At 56.7% G+C, this 13,689-nt stretch overlaps 1 protein-coding gene across 1 annotated transcript in view; it reads right to left on the bottom strand.

The window, feature by feature from the left end:
- LOC133060323 (protein-arginine deiminase type-1-like) overlaps positions 1–13,315 on the bottom strand; it is a 39,230-nt gene extending 25,915 nt beyond the window's left edge. Inside the window, exon 1 of the mRNA XM_061147810.1 lies at positions 13,224–13,315. Within this exon, the coding sequence (XP_061003793.1) occupies positions 13,224–13,315 (92 nt within the window). The remainder of the gene's footprint in view (positions 1–13,223) is intronic.
- Positions 13,316–13,689: the final 374 nt, after the last annotated feature.

Here is a 13,689-nt window from a genome sequence, read left to right as displayed (position 1 = left end):
AACTAAAAAATGAACTATCATATGACCCACCAATCCCACTGCTGGGCATATACCCTGAGAAAACCATAACTCAAAAAGACACATGTACCCCAAGGTTCTCTGCTGCACTGTTTACAATAGCCAGAACATGGAAGCAATCTAAACGTTCATTGACAGATGAATGGATCAAGAAGATGTGGTACATATACACAATAGAATATTATACAGCCATAAAAAAGGATGAAATCAGGTCATCTGTAGTGATGTCATACAAAGTGAAGTAAGTCAGAGAAAAACAACTAGTGTATATTAACCCTTAAATATGGAATCTAGAAAAACTGGTACACATGAACCTGTTTGCAGGGCAGGGATAGAAATGCTGACTTAGAGAATGGACCTGTGGACCTCAGGGGAGGAAGGGGAAGGTGGGACAAACTAAGAGAATAGCATTTATATATACACAGTACTATCTATAAAATAGATCGCTTGTGAAGTATGAAGTCAAGTGGGCCTTAGGAAGCATTACTAAGAACAAAGCTTGTGGAGGTGATGAAATTCCAGCTGAGCTATTTCAGATCCTAAAAGATGATGCTTTAGAGTGTTGCACTCAATGTGTCAGAAAATTTGGAAAACTCATTAGTGGCCACAGGACTGGAAAAAGTCAGTTTTCATTCCAATCTCAAAGACAGGCAATGCCAAAGAATGTTCAAACTAGAGTTCATTTCACATGCTAGCAAGGAAATGCTCAAAATCCTTCAAGCTAGGCTTCAGCAGTGCCTGAGCTGAAGGTGTACAAACTGGGTTTACAAAAGGCAGAGGAACCAGAGATCAAATTGCCAACATTTGTTGGATCATTAAGAAAGTAAGGAAATTCCAGGAAAATACCTACTCTGCTTCATTGTCTATACTAAAGCCTTTGACTGTGTGAATCACAACAAACTGTGGAAAATTCTTCAAGACATGGGAATACTAGACCACCTTGCCTGCCTCCTGAGAAACCTGTATGCAGGTCCAAATGTAACAGAACTGGGCATGGAACAATGGACTGATTTAAAATTGGGAAAGGAGTATGACTAGGCTGGATACTGTCGCCTTGTTTATTTAACTTCTATGCAAAGAACATCATGCAAAATGCCAGGCTGGATGAATCACAAGCTGGAATCAAGATTGCCAGGAGAAATATCAACAGCCTCAGATATTCAGATGATACCACCCTAATGGCAGAAAGTGAAGAGGAACTAAAGAGCCTCTTGATGAGGGTGAAAGAGGAGAGTGGAAAAGCTGGTTTAAAATTCAACATTCAAAAAATGAAGATCATGGCATCAGGTCCCATCACTTCATGGCAAATAGATGGGGAAAAAATGGAAACAGTGGCAGATTTTATTTTCTTGGGCCCCAAAATTACTGTGGATAGTGACTACAGCCAGGAAATTTAAAAATGCTTTCTCCTTGGAAGAAAAGCTATGACAAACCTAGATAGTGTATTAAAAAGCAGAGACATCACTTTGCCAACAAAGGTCTGTATAGTCAAAGCTATGGTTTTTCCAGTGGTCATGTACAGATGTGAGAGCTGGACCATAAAGAACACTCAGTGCTGAAGAAGGGATACTTCTGAGCCATCTCGCTGGAGAAGACTGCTGAGAGCCCCTTGGACAACAAGGAGATCCAACCAATCAGTCCTAAAGGAAATCACCCCTGAACATTCATTGGAAGGACCGATGCTGAAGCTGAAGCTGCAATACTTTGGCCACCTGGTTCAAAGAGCCAACTCATTGAAAAAGACCCTGATTCTGGGAAAGACTGAAGGCAGGAGGAGAAGGGGACGACAGAGGATGAGATGGTTGGATGGCATCACCGACTCCATGGACATGAATTTGGGCTACCTCCAGAAGATGGTGAAGGACAGGGAAGCCTGGCGTGCCGCAGTCCATGGGGTTGCAAAGAGTCGGACACGACTGAGCGACAGAATAACCAAGTGGGAAACCATTGCACAGCGCAGGGAACTCAGCCTGCGCTCTGTGACGACCCAAAGGGGTGGAGGGAGGGGATATGTGTACACACAGCTGATTCAGCTTGTGGGACAGCAGAAACCAGCACAACATTGCAAAGCAATTATACTCCAAATAATAATAATAATAAATAAAGTCTACAAATAAAAACTAAAAATAAAATTACCATATGATCCAACATTCCCACTCCTGGGCATACATCTAGACAAAACTGTAATTCAAAAATATACATGCATCCCTGTGTTCATAGTAGCACTACTCACAATAGAATAGCCAAGACATGAAAACAACTTGAATATCCATCAACAGATGCGTGGATAAAGAAGGTACGGTACATATATACAATAGAATAATACTCAGCCTTAAAAGAGGAGCTTTTTCCAGGTGCCACTAGTGGTAAAGAACTGTCCCGCCAATGCAGGAGACACAGGAGATGTGGGTTCCATCCCTGGGTCGGGAAGATGCCCCGGAGGAGGGCATGGCAACCCACTCCAGTATTCTTGCCTGGAGAATCCCATGGACAGAGGAGCCAGGCAGGCTACAGTCCACAGGGTCGCAAAGAGTCGGACACGACGGAAGCGACTGAGCATGCACAGTCTGCAGCAACATGGGTAAAACTAGAGATCATCATACCAAGTGAAGTAAGTCAGAAAGAGAAAGACAAATACCGTATGATATCACTTGCATGTGGAACCTAAAGTATGACGCAAATGAACCCAGCTATGGAAGAGAAACAGAACCACAGACACAGAGAACAGGCTGCCAAAGGGAGCGGCCGGGGAGCGCTCGAGCGGGAGGCTGGGGTAGCAGACGAGCTGTTTCAGATAAAACAGACAAACAACAAGGTCTTACTGGGTAGCATAGGGAGCAGCCTCCAGTATCCTATGAAAAGGAAGTCCCTGGTGGTCCAGAGATTAAGAACCCGCCTTGCAATGCAGGGGACTCGGGTTTGATCCCTTGTCAGGGAGCTAAGATCCCACATGCAGAGCACCTCAGGAGAGAGTCCACGTGCCACAAGGACAGATCCTGCGTGAGGCAATGCCGCTGAGACCCGAGGCAGCCAAAGTATTGATCAATCAGTTAAAAAACTACCCTGTACTAAACCATAATGGGAAAGAGTGTGAAAAAGAATGAGTGTTCACGTGTAACTGAATCACTTGGCTGCATGGCATAAACCAGCACATCATTGTAAGTCAGCTGGACTCCAGCCAAGAAATGCTGGGAGGAAACGCACCCAGCAGCCCTCTCCGTTACCCGGTCTTTAAACCCTTTCCCTCAGAACTACCCAGGAGCTCAGGTCTCACAAGCACCAGCTTCCTGGACTCCTTGCTTAGTGCCTGCAATTAACACTGCCCTTTCCTTCACCTCGGCCCAGTGTCAGTAGACTGGCTTTACTGTGAGCCGGTGAGCCGGTGAGCGGGCCCAAGTGTGGTTCGGTGACAGGATGGCGTGCCCTGGGCCGCCCAGCTGGCAGGCTGGTTGAGCTGGAATTTGAATTCAGTCGATCCAGCCCCAGGGCCCCTGCTCACACACCCTGAGAGCACATCAGCAGGAGCCCGGTGTGTCTAGCTGCCTGCAGAAGGGTTTCCAGCTCCGGGGAGAGCCTGGGGACGGTCACTGCTCACCCAGCCCTTTCAAGGGAAGCAGGGTTCCTTGGAGCCAATCCCCAGCTTTGGGCAAAAGTTGACATTTCCAAGTCACAGTCTTGGGCACACAACCCTTTATTTGGAATATTGGTAGAACATCATAATAACAATAATAATGTAAGAAGGGGTGGGAAGGGATAAACTGGAAGATTGGGGTATAAACACTACTATATATAAAATAGACTCTCCTGGCAGTTCAGAATCCATCCACCAATGCAGGAGACTCAAATACAGTCCCTGTGTCAGGAAGACTCCCTGGAGAAGGAAATGGCAACCCACTCCAGGATTCTTGCCTGCGAAATCCCATGGACAGAGGAGCCTCGCAGGCTACAGTCCATGGGGTCGCGAAGAGTTGGACACAACTTAGCAACTCAACAACAGCAAATATATAAAACAGATAACTAATAAGGACCTACTGTCCAGCAGGGACCTACGTTGTAGCACATACAGGGACCTCTACTCAACGCTGTGTAATGGCCTGTAGGGAACAGAATCTAAAGAGGAGTGGATATATGTGTGTGTGTGACTGATTCACCTTGCTGAACGTCTGAAACGGACACAGCATTGTAAGTCAGCCCGCGCACGCCACATCGCTTCAGTCCTGTCTGACTCTTTGCACCCCATGGTCTGTAGCCCGCGAGGCTCCTCTGTCCATGGGATTCTCCAGGTGAGAAAACTGGAGTGGGTTGCCGTTCCCTTCTCCAGGAGACCTTCCCGACCCAGAGATCGAACCTGAGTCTCGTAGGTCTCCCGCATTGGCGGGCAGGCTCTTTCTCACTAGTAGCACCTGAGATCAGCTCTACTCCAATAAAAACTTTAGTAATAGTGTAAGGAACAGGGGCTGTCAGGGCCTCCCGAGCCCAGCCTGGTCCCCTGCAGTCTGGATCTACCTCCAGCCTTCCTCCGCAGCTCACAACTAGCTCACCCCTCTCCGGGTGCTGGGATCCTGGTCTCAGCTGCTTTCTCCCCCGCAGGGGCCAGGGGAGTCGCTACAAGTGTGGACGCTGGGGACAGGAGGCTTCCTACAGGAGGCGCCTGACAGGCAGGGCGGAGGCCGGGCAGGAACCCCTGCTCTCTGGGAGGCGCCTGCTCAGGCCCCACTTCCTTCCACGCCAGTCCCCCCATCCAGGTTGCTTCCCTAGTGCCGCGTCTCAGGGTGAGAAAGGCCGGTGTCTGAGGCTGGCCCAGCCGGCGGGGTTTGTGTTGTTGTTTTGTGCGTGTGTGTGCGCGCGTGTACATGTGTGTGTGCGTGTGCGTGCGCGCATGTGCGTGTGCGTCTGTGTGCGTGTGTGTGCATGCGCGCGTGTGTGCGTGTGTGCATGTGTGTGCGTGTGCACGTGCGTGTGTGCATGTGCGTGCATGTGTGTGTGGGGGGCGTCTGTGTGCGTGCATGTGTGTGCGTGCATGTGTGTGTGCGTGCATGTGTGTGCATGTGTGTGCGTGTGTGTGTGTGTTTGCAGCCCCCCGGGGAGGGGCCTCTGTTTCCGCATCTACAGGCTGTGCCAGGCCGGATTCCCTTGGTGTGCCCTCTGCTCCCCTGTCCCGCGCCTCCAGGATGGGTTCTCAGAGCCTTTCCTCCCTTCTCAGGCTCCTGGGTCTCTGGGTGCAGCTGAGGATTAAGGGCTGCTCTGGGGGGTGGGACAGGCAGGTGTGGGTGTCTTGAGCCACAGGCCGCCCACAGTGGGACTTGTCTCCACTTCTCCTGAGCTGCTCTGCGGCTCACCCGATCCATGAGCCGGAACCACCCCTACCCCCTCCTCTGACCCTCACACCCCGCAACTCATTGGCAGCTGTGTGGTCCAGTCTCATGATGCAGCCCCTGGACCGGACCAAACCCTGGGATGCAGCTCTGGCGTGTCTCCAGACCCAGAGTCAAGTGAGGACATGGATTTGAAAGTACCCCTTCATTAAATGAAAGGGACTCAGTCATTACCATACCAGAGGCACCCACTCTCCCAGGCGTCGTCACTGTCATTAGCTTTACTGCCATCGCCACCGCCAAGCTGATGAGACTGTGAGCTTGTCCCTTCAACTCACAGCTGGGATGGGGATGGGAGAGGCAGCCTTCCGCACTCTTTGAAATGAAATGAGATGAAAGTCGCTCAGTCGTGCCTGACTCTTTGCAAACCTATGAACTATACAGTCCATGGAATTCTCCAGGCCAGAATACTGGAGTGGGTAGCCGTTCCCTTCTCCAGCGGATCTTCCCAACCCATGGATCGAACCCAGGTCTCCCGCCTTGCAGCGGATTCCTTACCAACTGAGCTCCTCCAAATGCCACCCCTTCTGTGGAGCAGAGTATGGGCTGTGGGAGGCATATGGCCTGGGATTCGGTCACCCAGCTGCTCTGAGCCTCGATTTTCCCCCTCAGTAAAATGGATATAATCCAAAGAGCTACTTCCTAGGGCTGCTGGGCGGATTCTGCTAGATGCGGCATTTAAAGTGCTTGGCACGGGACCTCCCTGGCGGTCCAGTAGACTCCGATCTTCCAAAGCAGGGAGCATGGGTTCAATCCCTGGTCGGAGAACTAAGATCCCAGATGCCTTGCAGTGTGACCAAGAAATTAAAATTTTAAAAAAGAAAGCGATATACTAAAGTGCTTGGCATACAGTAGGCGCTTAAGCGTTTGGTGCCATCATTGCTGTTACTATCACTCTGCCCAGAGCCCCCAGCAGCCCAACCCAGTCGGGCCAGGACCCTGTCTCCTTCCCCCGTGCCCCGCAGCCTGGTCCAGACCCTCCCTGCAGCCCCCTCACAGTCTGTGTCACCCAGAACGGCATCCTGACTCAGCCTCACCCCGGGCCCCGGGCCCAGAGCAGGGCCTGGTTCACCAGGTTAATCAGGAGGCTGCAAGGAGAACGGAGTCAGCTCTTGGAGAATCTCACAAAAGGAGGCACAGAGGGTGGGAAAGGGAATTCAAATCAACAGGTCATTCCCAGCCTGGCTCACTTGCTTTAGCTACGTATGTGCCCACCCGCCTGGTCAGGCATAAGGACAGCACGTTTCACAGGTGATGTTGGGCAGGGTGATACCAGGGCGGCATCTTCAAGCACCGAGTGTGTGCCAGGGGGCCCCTCTGCCCAGCTGAGGGTCTGGGCGGGGAGGGCAGAGTGGTGCTGACCCAGCCTCCAGCTGGGGGAAAGGGTATGGGCTGGCGACAGAGGACCAGGGTGTCCTGGAGGCTTGACCGAGACACTCAGCTGCGGAGAGGCAAGGGCGGAAGGGAGACTAATGCGAACTGGATGGAAAGGCTGAGGGGCAAGCTGGTAGGCAGCCCTTGGGCAGAACAGACTGGCCAAGCCTGTGGCTTCTCCTTCACATCTGATCAGCCACCTGCCTGCCCGGGAAGGGCCACCCTCCAGGTGTCCTGGACTTGACCCGACATGTCCTCTCTGGCACAGCCAGCTCTGGGGTCCCTTCTGCTGGGGGCCAAGACCTGCTATGCCAATAGTCCCCGGAGGCAGCCAGCCCTGAAGGACGCAGCTCCCCCAGGAGCTCACGAGCCCTGTCTCTGCTGCCGGTTGCTCCACCTCAACACGAATTTCCTGAGTGCTGTGGCAGGGGCCACCCTGGGCACGGGAAAGCAGTGATGAATCACCCCACCTGGCCTCACGGGACCCGCCCAGGGCAGGGACAGCACGGCCTCCGACCTGCTTCTCTCTGCTCTGATTCCATCCCGGAGGCCCCTGCCTGCTGAGCAGGGCAGTTACCAGGCTTCTCATTTTACAGGTGACGTGAAAGTCATAGGGAGGCCACACATGGGGCGACAGGCGGGAGCTGAGATTTGACCTCACTCGGGTCTGACCCCAAAGCTCATCCTCTGCCCTGCGCCTACCACCTCTGCGGAAACCCAACCACATGGAAGATCCCCCAGTGATGGGCGGGCTGTGTGACTCTGGGCAAGCCTCTCGACCTCTCTGTGTCTCCGCCTTTGTCTGCAAAGGGATCTTAGGAGTCGTCACTGCATAAGCTCGTCGTGAGACTTGACTGAGAGAATGCTGCCCACACTGTGGACTGAAGACTCTGCTGGCATCATGTCATACTGTCACCAGGGGCCCGGGCAGCAGGCAGACCCAGGGGAGAGGATCCCGACACCTCCCTTCACTCTCCAACCCGGCCAGAAACCAGGTAAGCGATTCAGCGGTGAGCGTCCACATCCTGATGCCTCTCTTCGCCCCCAGACTAAGGCGGGAGCCCCTCGCGGGTGGGCATAGACTGTCTTGTCTCCAAGAGCCTCAGCCCAGCACAGAGCTGGACAAGGAGCAGCTGTCTCGAAACGTCTAAGGGACCGCAGCGGGGTGAAGGCCACAGACGGCTCAGAGCCCGTCTCAGGGTGGCTTTCTCTCTGGGCCTGCCCAGGCTGTGGCTGACACAGTGTGTGTGTGTGGGGGGGGGGGGTGGTGATGAGGCCCACAGACCCCGCATCACAGGCTGGGATCGCCCCCCTGCATGCAGAACCACCTCAGGTGCAGCTGTGTCCTCTCCCTCTTTCTTTCCTTTCCAGAGAGACCTGATGCCCTGGCATCGCTCAGCTAAGGCCGCGTCCAGAGAGCCTGCACGGAGGGCCTGGGCCAGGCCTCCCTTCTCTGGAACCCCTGCCAGCCCAGGGATGGAGGTTGGAGACGGCGGGGGGCAGCTTTCATCCCAGCAGAGGCAAACAGGGGCTGGGGGCCAGGGCATCTCTGAGACGAGCCCTGAATGGAAAGTCAGAATCACGGATCTCTCGTCCCGTCTCAGACTGTCTCCCCACCTGCTAAAGACGAACTGCACGGCTGTGCTCCTCGGATCATGCAGCTTCTTCATCTGTGAAAAGGGGCCAAATTCACAGGTGATATCATCCCCTCCTAGCATGGGAGGACACAGGCGCAGAGAGGCTGAGTAACTGGCCCGAGGTCACACAGCCCGCAGGATCGTGTCGGGTCGTCAGCCCTCCCGCGCTCAGCGGTCACCGAGCAGCCCCATCAATGGGATGTCCTCCTCGGGGCCCAGTCAGCGCGGGGTCCAGCGTTCTTCCTCGTCCGTGTCCGGAAGCCCCGGCCTCCTCCCCTGCCGCCTGTCAGCCTGGCGCAGACCACAGCCTCGGCAGACTCCTCCTGAGGAGCTCCTGACCTTCCCTTTGCCCACCCTCCCAGCACAGAGCTGGAGCCCCAGGTGGGGGCCGAGGGGCCCTGCGTGTGGTTGGGAAGGCATGTTGGAGATGCGCTTGGCAGGGCTTCAGGCGGCCTTGGGCTCAGACGCAGGGCGGCGGGGTTCTCTGCTCTGGGCCCGGGTGCGCTGGAGACCCGTGCAAGGTTCTGGCAGGCCCCAGCTCCCCGCCCTGGCCCCTGGTGGCAGCGTTTGGGATCCCCACCACCACCCCCAGCCCACAGCCGAGGCCCCTCGGGCTCCCGGGGGCTGAGGTCCTCGGCTGGGTGTGGCCTTGCCAGTCCCTTCCGGCCCCACAGCCTGCACCCCGCACCCTAGAGCGTCAGGACCACTTGGCGGAGCCGAACAGCTGCTCAGAAACCACAGCGATGGGAAAGAAAGCGTCTCTGGACCGAGCAAAGCGTAGGACCACCCATCACAGGGGGAGCGTCTGGGGGTCTTTTCTCAGGGTCCACCGCCGGACCCTGCCCGCCCAAGGAGACAGGAAGGTGGGAACTGGGGCGGACAGGGAGGTGGGGTTGGAAGTGATGGGAGCAGGAGATGGAACAGAAGACGGTCAGGCACAAGGAGAGGTTCTGAGACTGAAACAGCGGGGAGGAGAAACGGGGCGGGGGCGGAGGTGCCGGGCGAGGGCTGCAGGGCAGAGGAGGGGAGGAAAGAGAGCCTGACAAGGTCCATCTCAGGACGGGGGGCAGCTGGAGACTCGGGGGGTGGCTGACCGCCAGTGCCCTCTCTGAAGCCAGGATTGCGTGTTTCAAGAAGTCACAGTCCATCATTTCACATCCAGATTGGGTGTGGCCGCTCCTGGCTCCGTGGAGCTTGCAGGGGACCCCAACCTCATACCCTCCAAGAATCTCCAATCTGAACGCTAACATCACTTCCTATAAAGGAATGGACACAGTCGCAGGACGAAACGAGGAGGAGGGGGTTTCTCCCGGGTCCCCGCCTGGCACCGGGAGCCTGTCGGTCCTCATGAGCTAGTGTCGGGCACCAGGCCTGTAATTACCCCATGAGGAGCACAATTACGCTTCATTGTACTTCTGCACAAGTTAAAAGCATTAATTTACTCAGTATAAACATCAGAAGTACACAGACCACAAGTTTTACAACTCCGTTTTGGTATGCCGGGTTCCTGAAATGCAGGGAACCCCGGAGAAAGAAGCGGATTGGGTCTTTTCTCCGGCTCACCTGAGAGGCCCTGGAGAGAACCCCCTCCCTCCCTGGGCTCCTGGAATTCCGGCCATCTCAGGTCTAAGAGTCTATCTGGCTTTGAGGCTTGTGCGGAGCTGGGAGAGGCTTAGAAAAACTCCAGGAGACCGTCCCCAGCCTCACCGGGCCAGCCTTCCCCTCCATCCCCAGGGACAAATGATCACGTGGTCTCCAGCCCGGGGCTCTGATCCTGGTCTCCGGGCAGACAGGGAGCACCGGCCCAGATCAGGGAGCATCAGCCTGGATCTCGAATGCATTCCCCATGCCACACTTCCTCCTTTCTTGGCAGACATCCTCTGGGGACCGCCTCCAGGCAAGGAAAACAGAGACGGTCCAGGCTGTCTGGCCAGACGCAGGGGGTCGCCAGCCCGCCGGTTGAGAGGGCAGGGTCCGCAGCACATGCTAAGGGATTTCTAGGGCTCCTCGGGCTGAGGCACCCCAGGGCACACTATTATCCCAAAGCAGGTGTTTCCCCAAATAACCAGTCTGGAGCGCACACGGGGGAGTTAATCGCTTCCCGTGACGTCACCCCACACGCCCATCTCCAGAGGCTCCGGAGGGCTGGGACCTCAGCTCAGGTGACCCACACCCCCGTCTTCGGGGGGCGTCCCCCTTCTACCAGCAAGGCCAACCAGAGGCCCCTTGCTCAGCCTAGCTGGGGCGGGGCACCCACCGTGGGGGTCGGGGAGCCCCGGGCTCACAGCCCCTTCCTCTCGCCAGCCCGGCCCCGGAGTGGGCTTCAGGACCCCCTGCTCCCTTTGTTCTTGGCCACGTGTGGGTTGTCCGTTCCTGGACCAGGGACCACACCCACAGCCCCAGTGCTGGAAGCCTTAACCCCTGGACCGCCAGGAAGTCCCAGGCGCCTCTTCAAACCTTCCCAGGGGGACAAGCCACGCCCCCTCCCACCACCGGCTCGACAACTTCACGTCGCTAGTTCCCACCTATCAGAGACCTCAGAGGCCACACGTTCTTCTCAAGGTCTACTTTCAAACCAACTTGTTGCAGAACTAACTTCTGTTTTCCAGAGACCCTCATGACTAGTCCCCTCATGATGCTAGTCCCCATCAACATCCAGGGTGAAGGCTCCTGAAGGACCCCGGGCGCGGGTCCCTCATGCTGCTCACCAGGACCCCACAGCAGTCCCTGCCTGCAGAGTCAGACCACCAGGCAGCTTCCCCGCAGCCCACCCTGGGGATGTCGAGGGGCTTGGTGACCCCGAAGGAGGTTTCCAGGCTCATTGCCCTGTGTCCCCCCCACACAGCCCATCTGCCTTCTGCTCCTCCACCCTCTAGGCCCAATGGAGGACAGCGGACCCACAGAGCTGTCAGAGCTGTGGCACGGCCCCTCCCGCGGGGCGGGGCCCACCCAGGCAGGCTCACAGCGCGCCTCCCAGGTGGCAGAGTGGTACAGAATCCCTCTGCCGAAACAGAGACACAAGAGACCAGGACTCCATCCCCAGGTTGGGAAGATCCCCTGGAGCAGCAAATGGCAACCTGCTCCAGTGTTCTTGCCTGGGAGACATCATGGACAGAGGAGCCTGGCGGGCTACGGCCCAAGGGGTCGCAAAGAGAAGGACACGAGTGAGCACACACACACCCATTACCACCAGTGAGCTTGCTCCCCCATTTGTCAGATGAGGAAACTGAGGCTCAGAGGAGTGCAGCAGCTTGCCCAGGACCCCACAGCCTCCAATGGAGCTAGAAGGAGGCCCCGAGTCTGTCCAAGCCGAGTGTGGGTGCTTTACCACCAGCCTGGACCCAACAGGGGACTCAGCTCATCCTGCCGGGGCCCAGAGAGGGCCTGCGGCTGGGCACACGCCAGACAGCAAGTCAGCAGCGGAAGCAGAACCAGAACTCCCATCTCCTGGCTCCCGGTCAAAGGCTTCTCAGAAGGGCCTGAGGTTCTGCAGTTACCTTCTAGAAACAGCCACCCCTGGGAGGAGAGCCGGGGTGTGGAATAGGAAGACGGGGCTCACTAGAGACCCCGGCCCCACTCTTGATGGTAAAGCACAGTCGCCAGATAAAGCACGGGACACCGAGCTAAATCTGAATGTCTGTTACTTTTTAAAAATACAAGTATGTCCCACGCAATACTCTTAAAAAAAAGTTATTTTTTAAACATGAAATGTAAACTGGGTGTCCTGTATTTTCATTAGCTAAGTCTGGCAACACTGTGTTAAAAGGAGAAAACAGAATCTCCCAGATGCAAGAGAACCAGCCCCAGGCCAGGACCCCCAGAAGAGCTGGGAGCTGAGGCCTGGCCCCCGGGGCCCTGGCTCCCCGAGCCCACCCCCAGGCCCCCACCCCAAAGACAGGAGTTGGGGCGGCAGGAGGGGCCCCGGGGGTGGGGTCCCCTGAGGCCAGGTGAAGTGGGGCCAGCTCAGGTCCCAGCTTGGATCAGACCCCAGCTCCCACCTGCTCTGGGAGGCAGACCCTCCTCACCTTGACTGCCCCCTCCCCGCCGACAGGGGCTCTGGGTGCGTCTGGTCCAGTAGGACTAGAGTCATGTCAGAGCTGGAAAGGCCCCCGGAGACCCCCAAGTCCAGCTCCCTCAGCGGCTGTGCGGGGAAACTCACTGGGCCGAGTCCCTGGCCCCGATCCGGGCCCTGTCCTCCCACAGCCTCATCCCCATCACCCTCTTGCAGACACAAGCCCTAGGCTCATCGAGCGCCTTCCCTTTATGAGCACGCTGAAACATAAGCCCCGGGCCTATTCTCAGGCCTCTTCCTTTGCTAACACGTTCACTCCTTCCACAGCTCGTCCCTTCTCTTCCCAGTCGCCCAGGGTTGGCCTCCAACGACCGAGCTGCCACACTCCGCCCCTCTGCCTGAGAGAGGGGCCGTCGGCCAGAAACAGAGGGCACAGTCAGGGGAGGACCGTCCAGTCCTCCGTCTCGAGCAACAATTCGTTCTGATGCTCCGCACACGTTCCACGGGGCCGTCAGAACGCAGAACCCAGACCCCAGAGTGCGGCCCCAGGGCTCAGAGCTGGAACCCTCGCCCACGGGCTTAAAGCCAGAGAGTGACCCCGGTGCTGGAGCCAGGGCCCCAGCAGGGACCTGCACCCTCTCCCTCTCCCGGGGCTGCAGCAACTCCACCGGCTCTGCTGGCAAAACAGCCCCTCGTCAGCATCCTCCACGGCGCCCGATTCGGCCTCCGGGGGCCCATCCCACTGCTGCAGGCGCCCCAGCCGCGCCCAGCCCCCTGCCAGCCAGCTGGGCGCCCCTCGGCTCTCACCTGTGAACGTCCAGGTACGTTTCCAGCCCCACAGCACACACAGCGTAGCTGGGCTTCTTCGGGGACAGCCGCAAGGCCCTCTGTGGGGCCATCCCGACCCGCCGGCGTCTGACCTCTGAGCGCCCTGCTGCCCAGCTCTGCACCCAGGCACCTCGTTGCCAGGAAGGGGCGTGAGTTCTGACGGGCTGGCGCTTTCCTCCTCCCTTTTAATTTCATCCTCTGACCTGAAGAGCCTGCCCTGAGCCTGGTCCCCACCTCCTGGCCCCATGCCATCCCTCCTGGCCTGTCAATCCACCAGGCTCAGGGAGGCGGTGCCAAAAGCCTCCCTGGGGGATGGGGGTGGGGGGGCTTCAGCTGAGACCCTGGCGGAGCAGAGCTCAGCTGCCAGCAGAAGACGAGCTCACAGCAGACCCCGTCCCCCTTAGCTTCCATCCTCAGACTCTCGGTGATGGAGTCTACACGGCAA

The sequence above is a fragment of the Dama dama genome, chromosome 8 (genome assembly GCF_033118175.1).
Source record: "Dama dama isolate Ldn47 chromosome 8, ASM3311817v1, whole genome shotgun sequence".
Taxonomy (NCBI): domain Eukaryota; kingdom Metazoa; phylum Chordata; class Mammalia; order Artiodactyla; family Cervidae; genus Dama; species Dama dama.
Note: the sequence above shows the minus strand (reverse complement) of the source record. Positions and strands in the feature narration are given on the sequence as shown.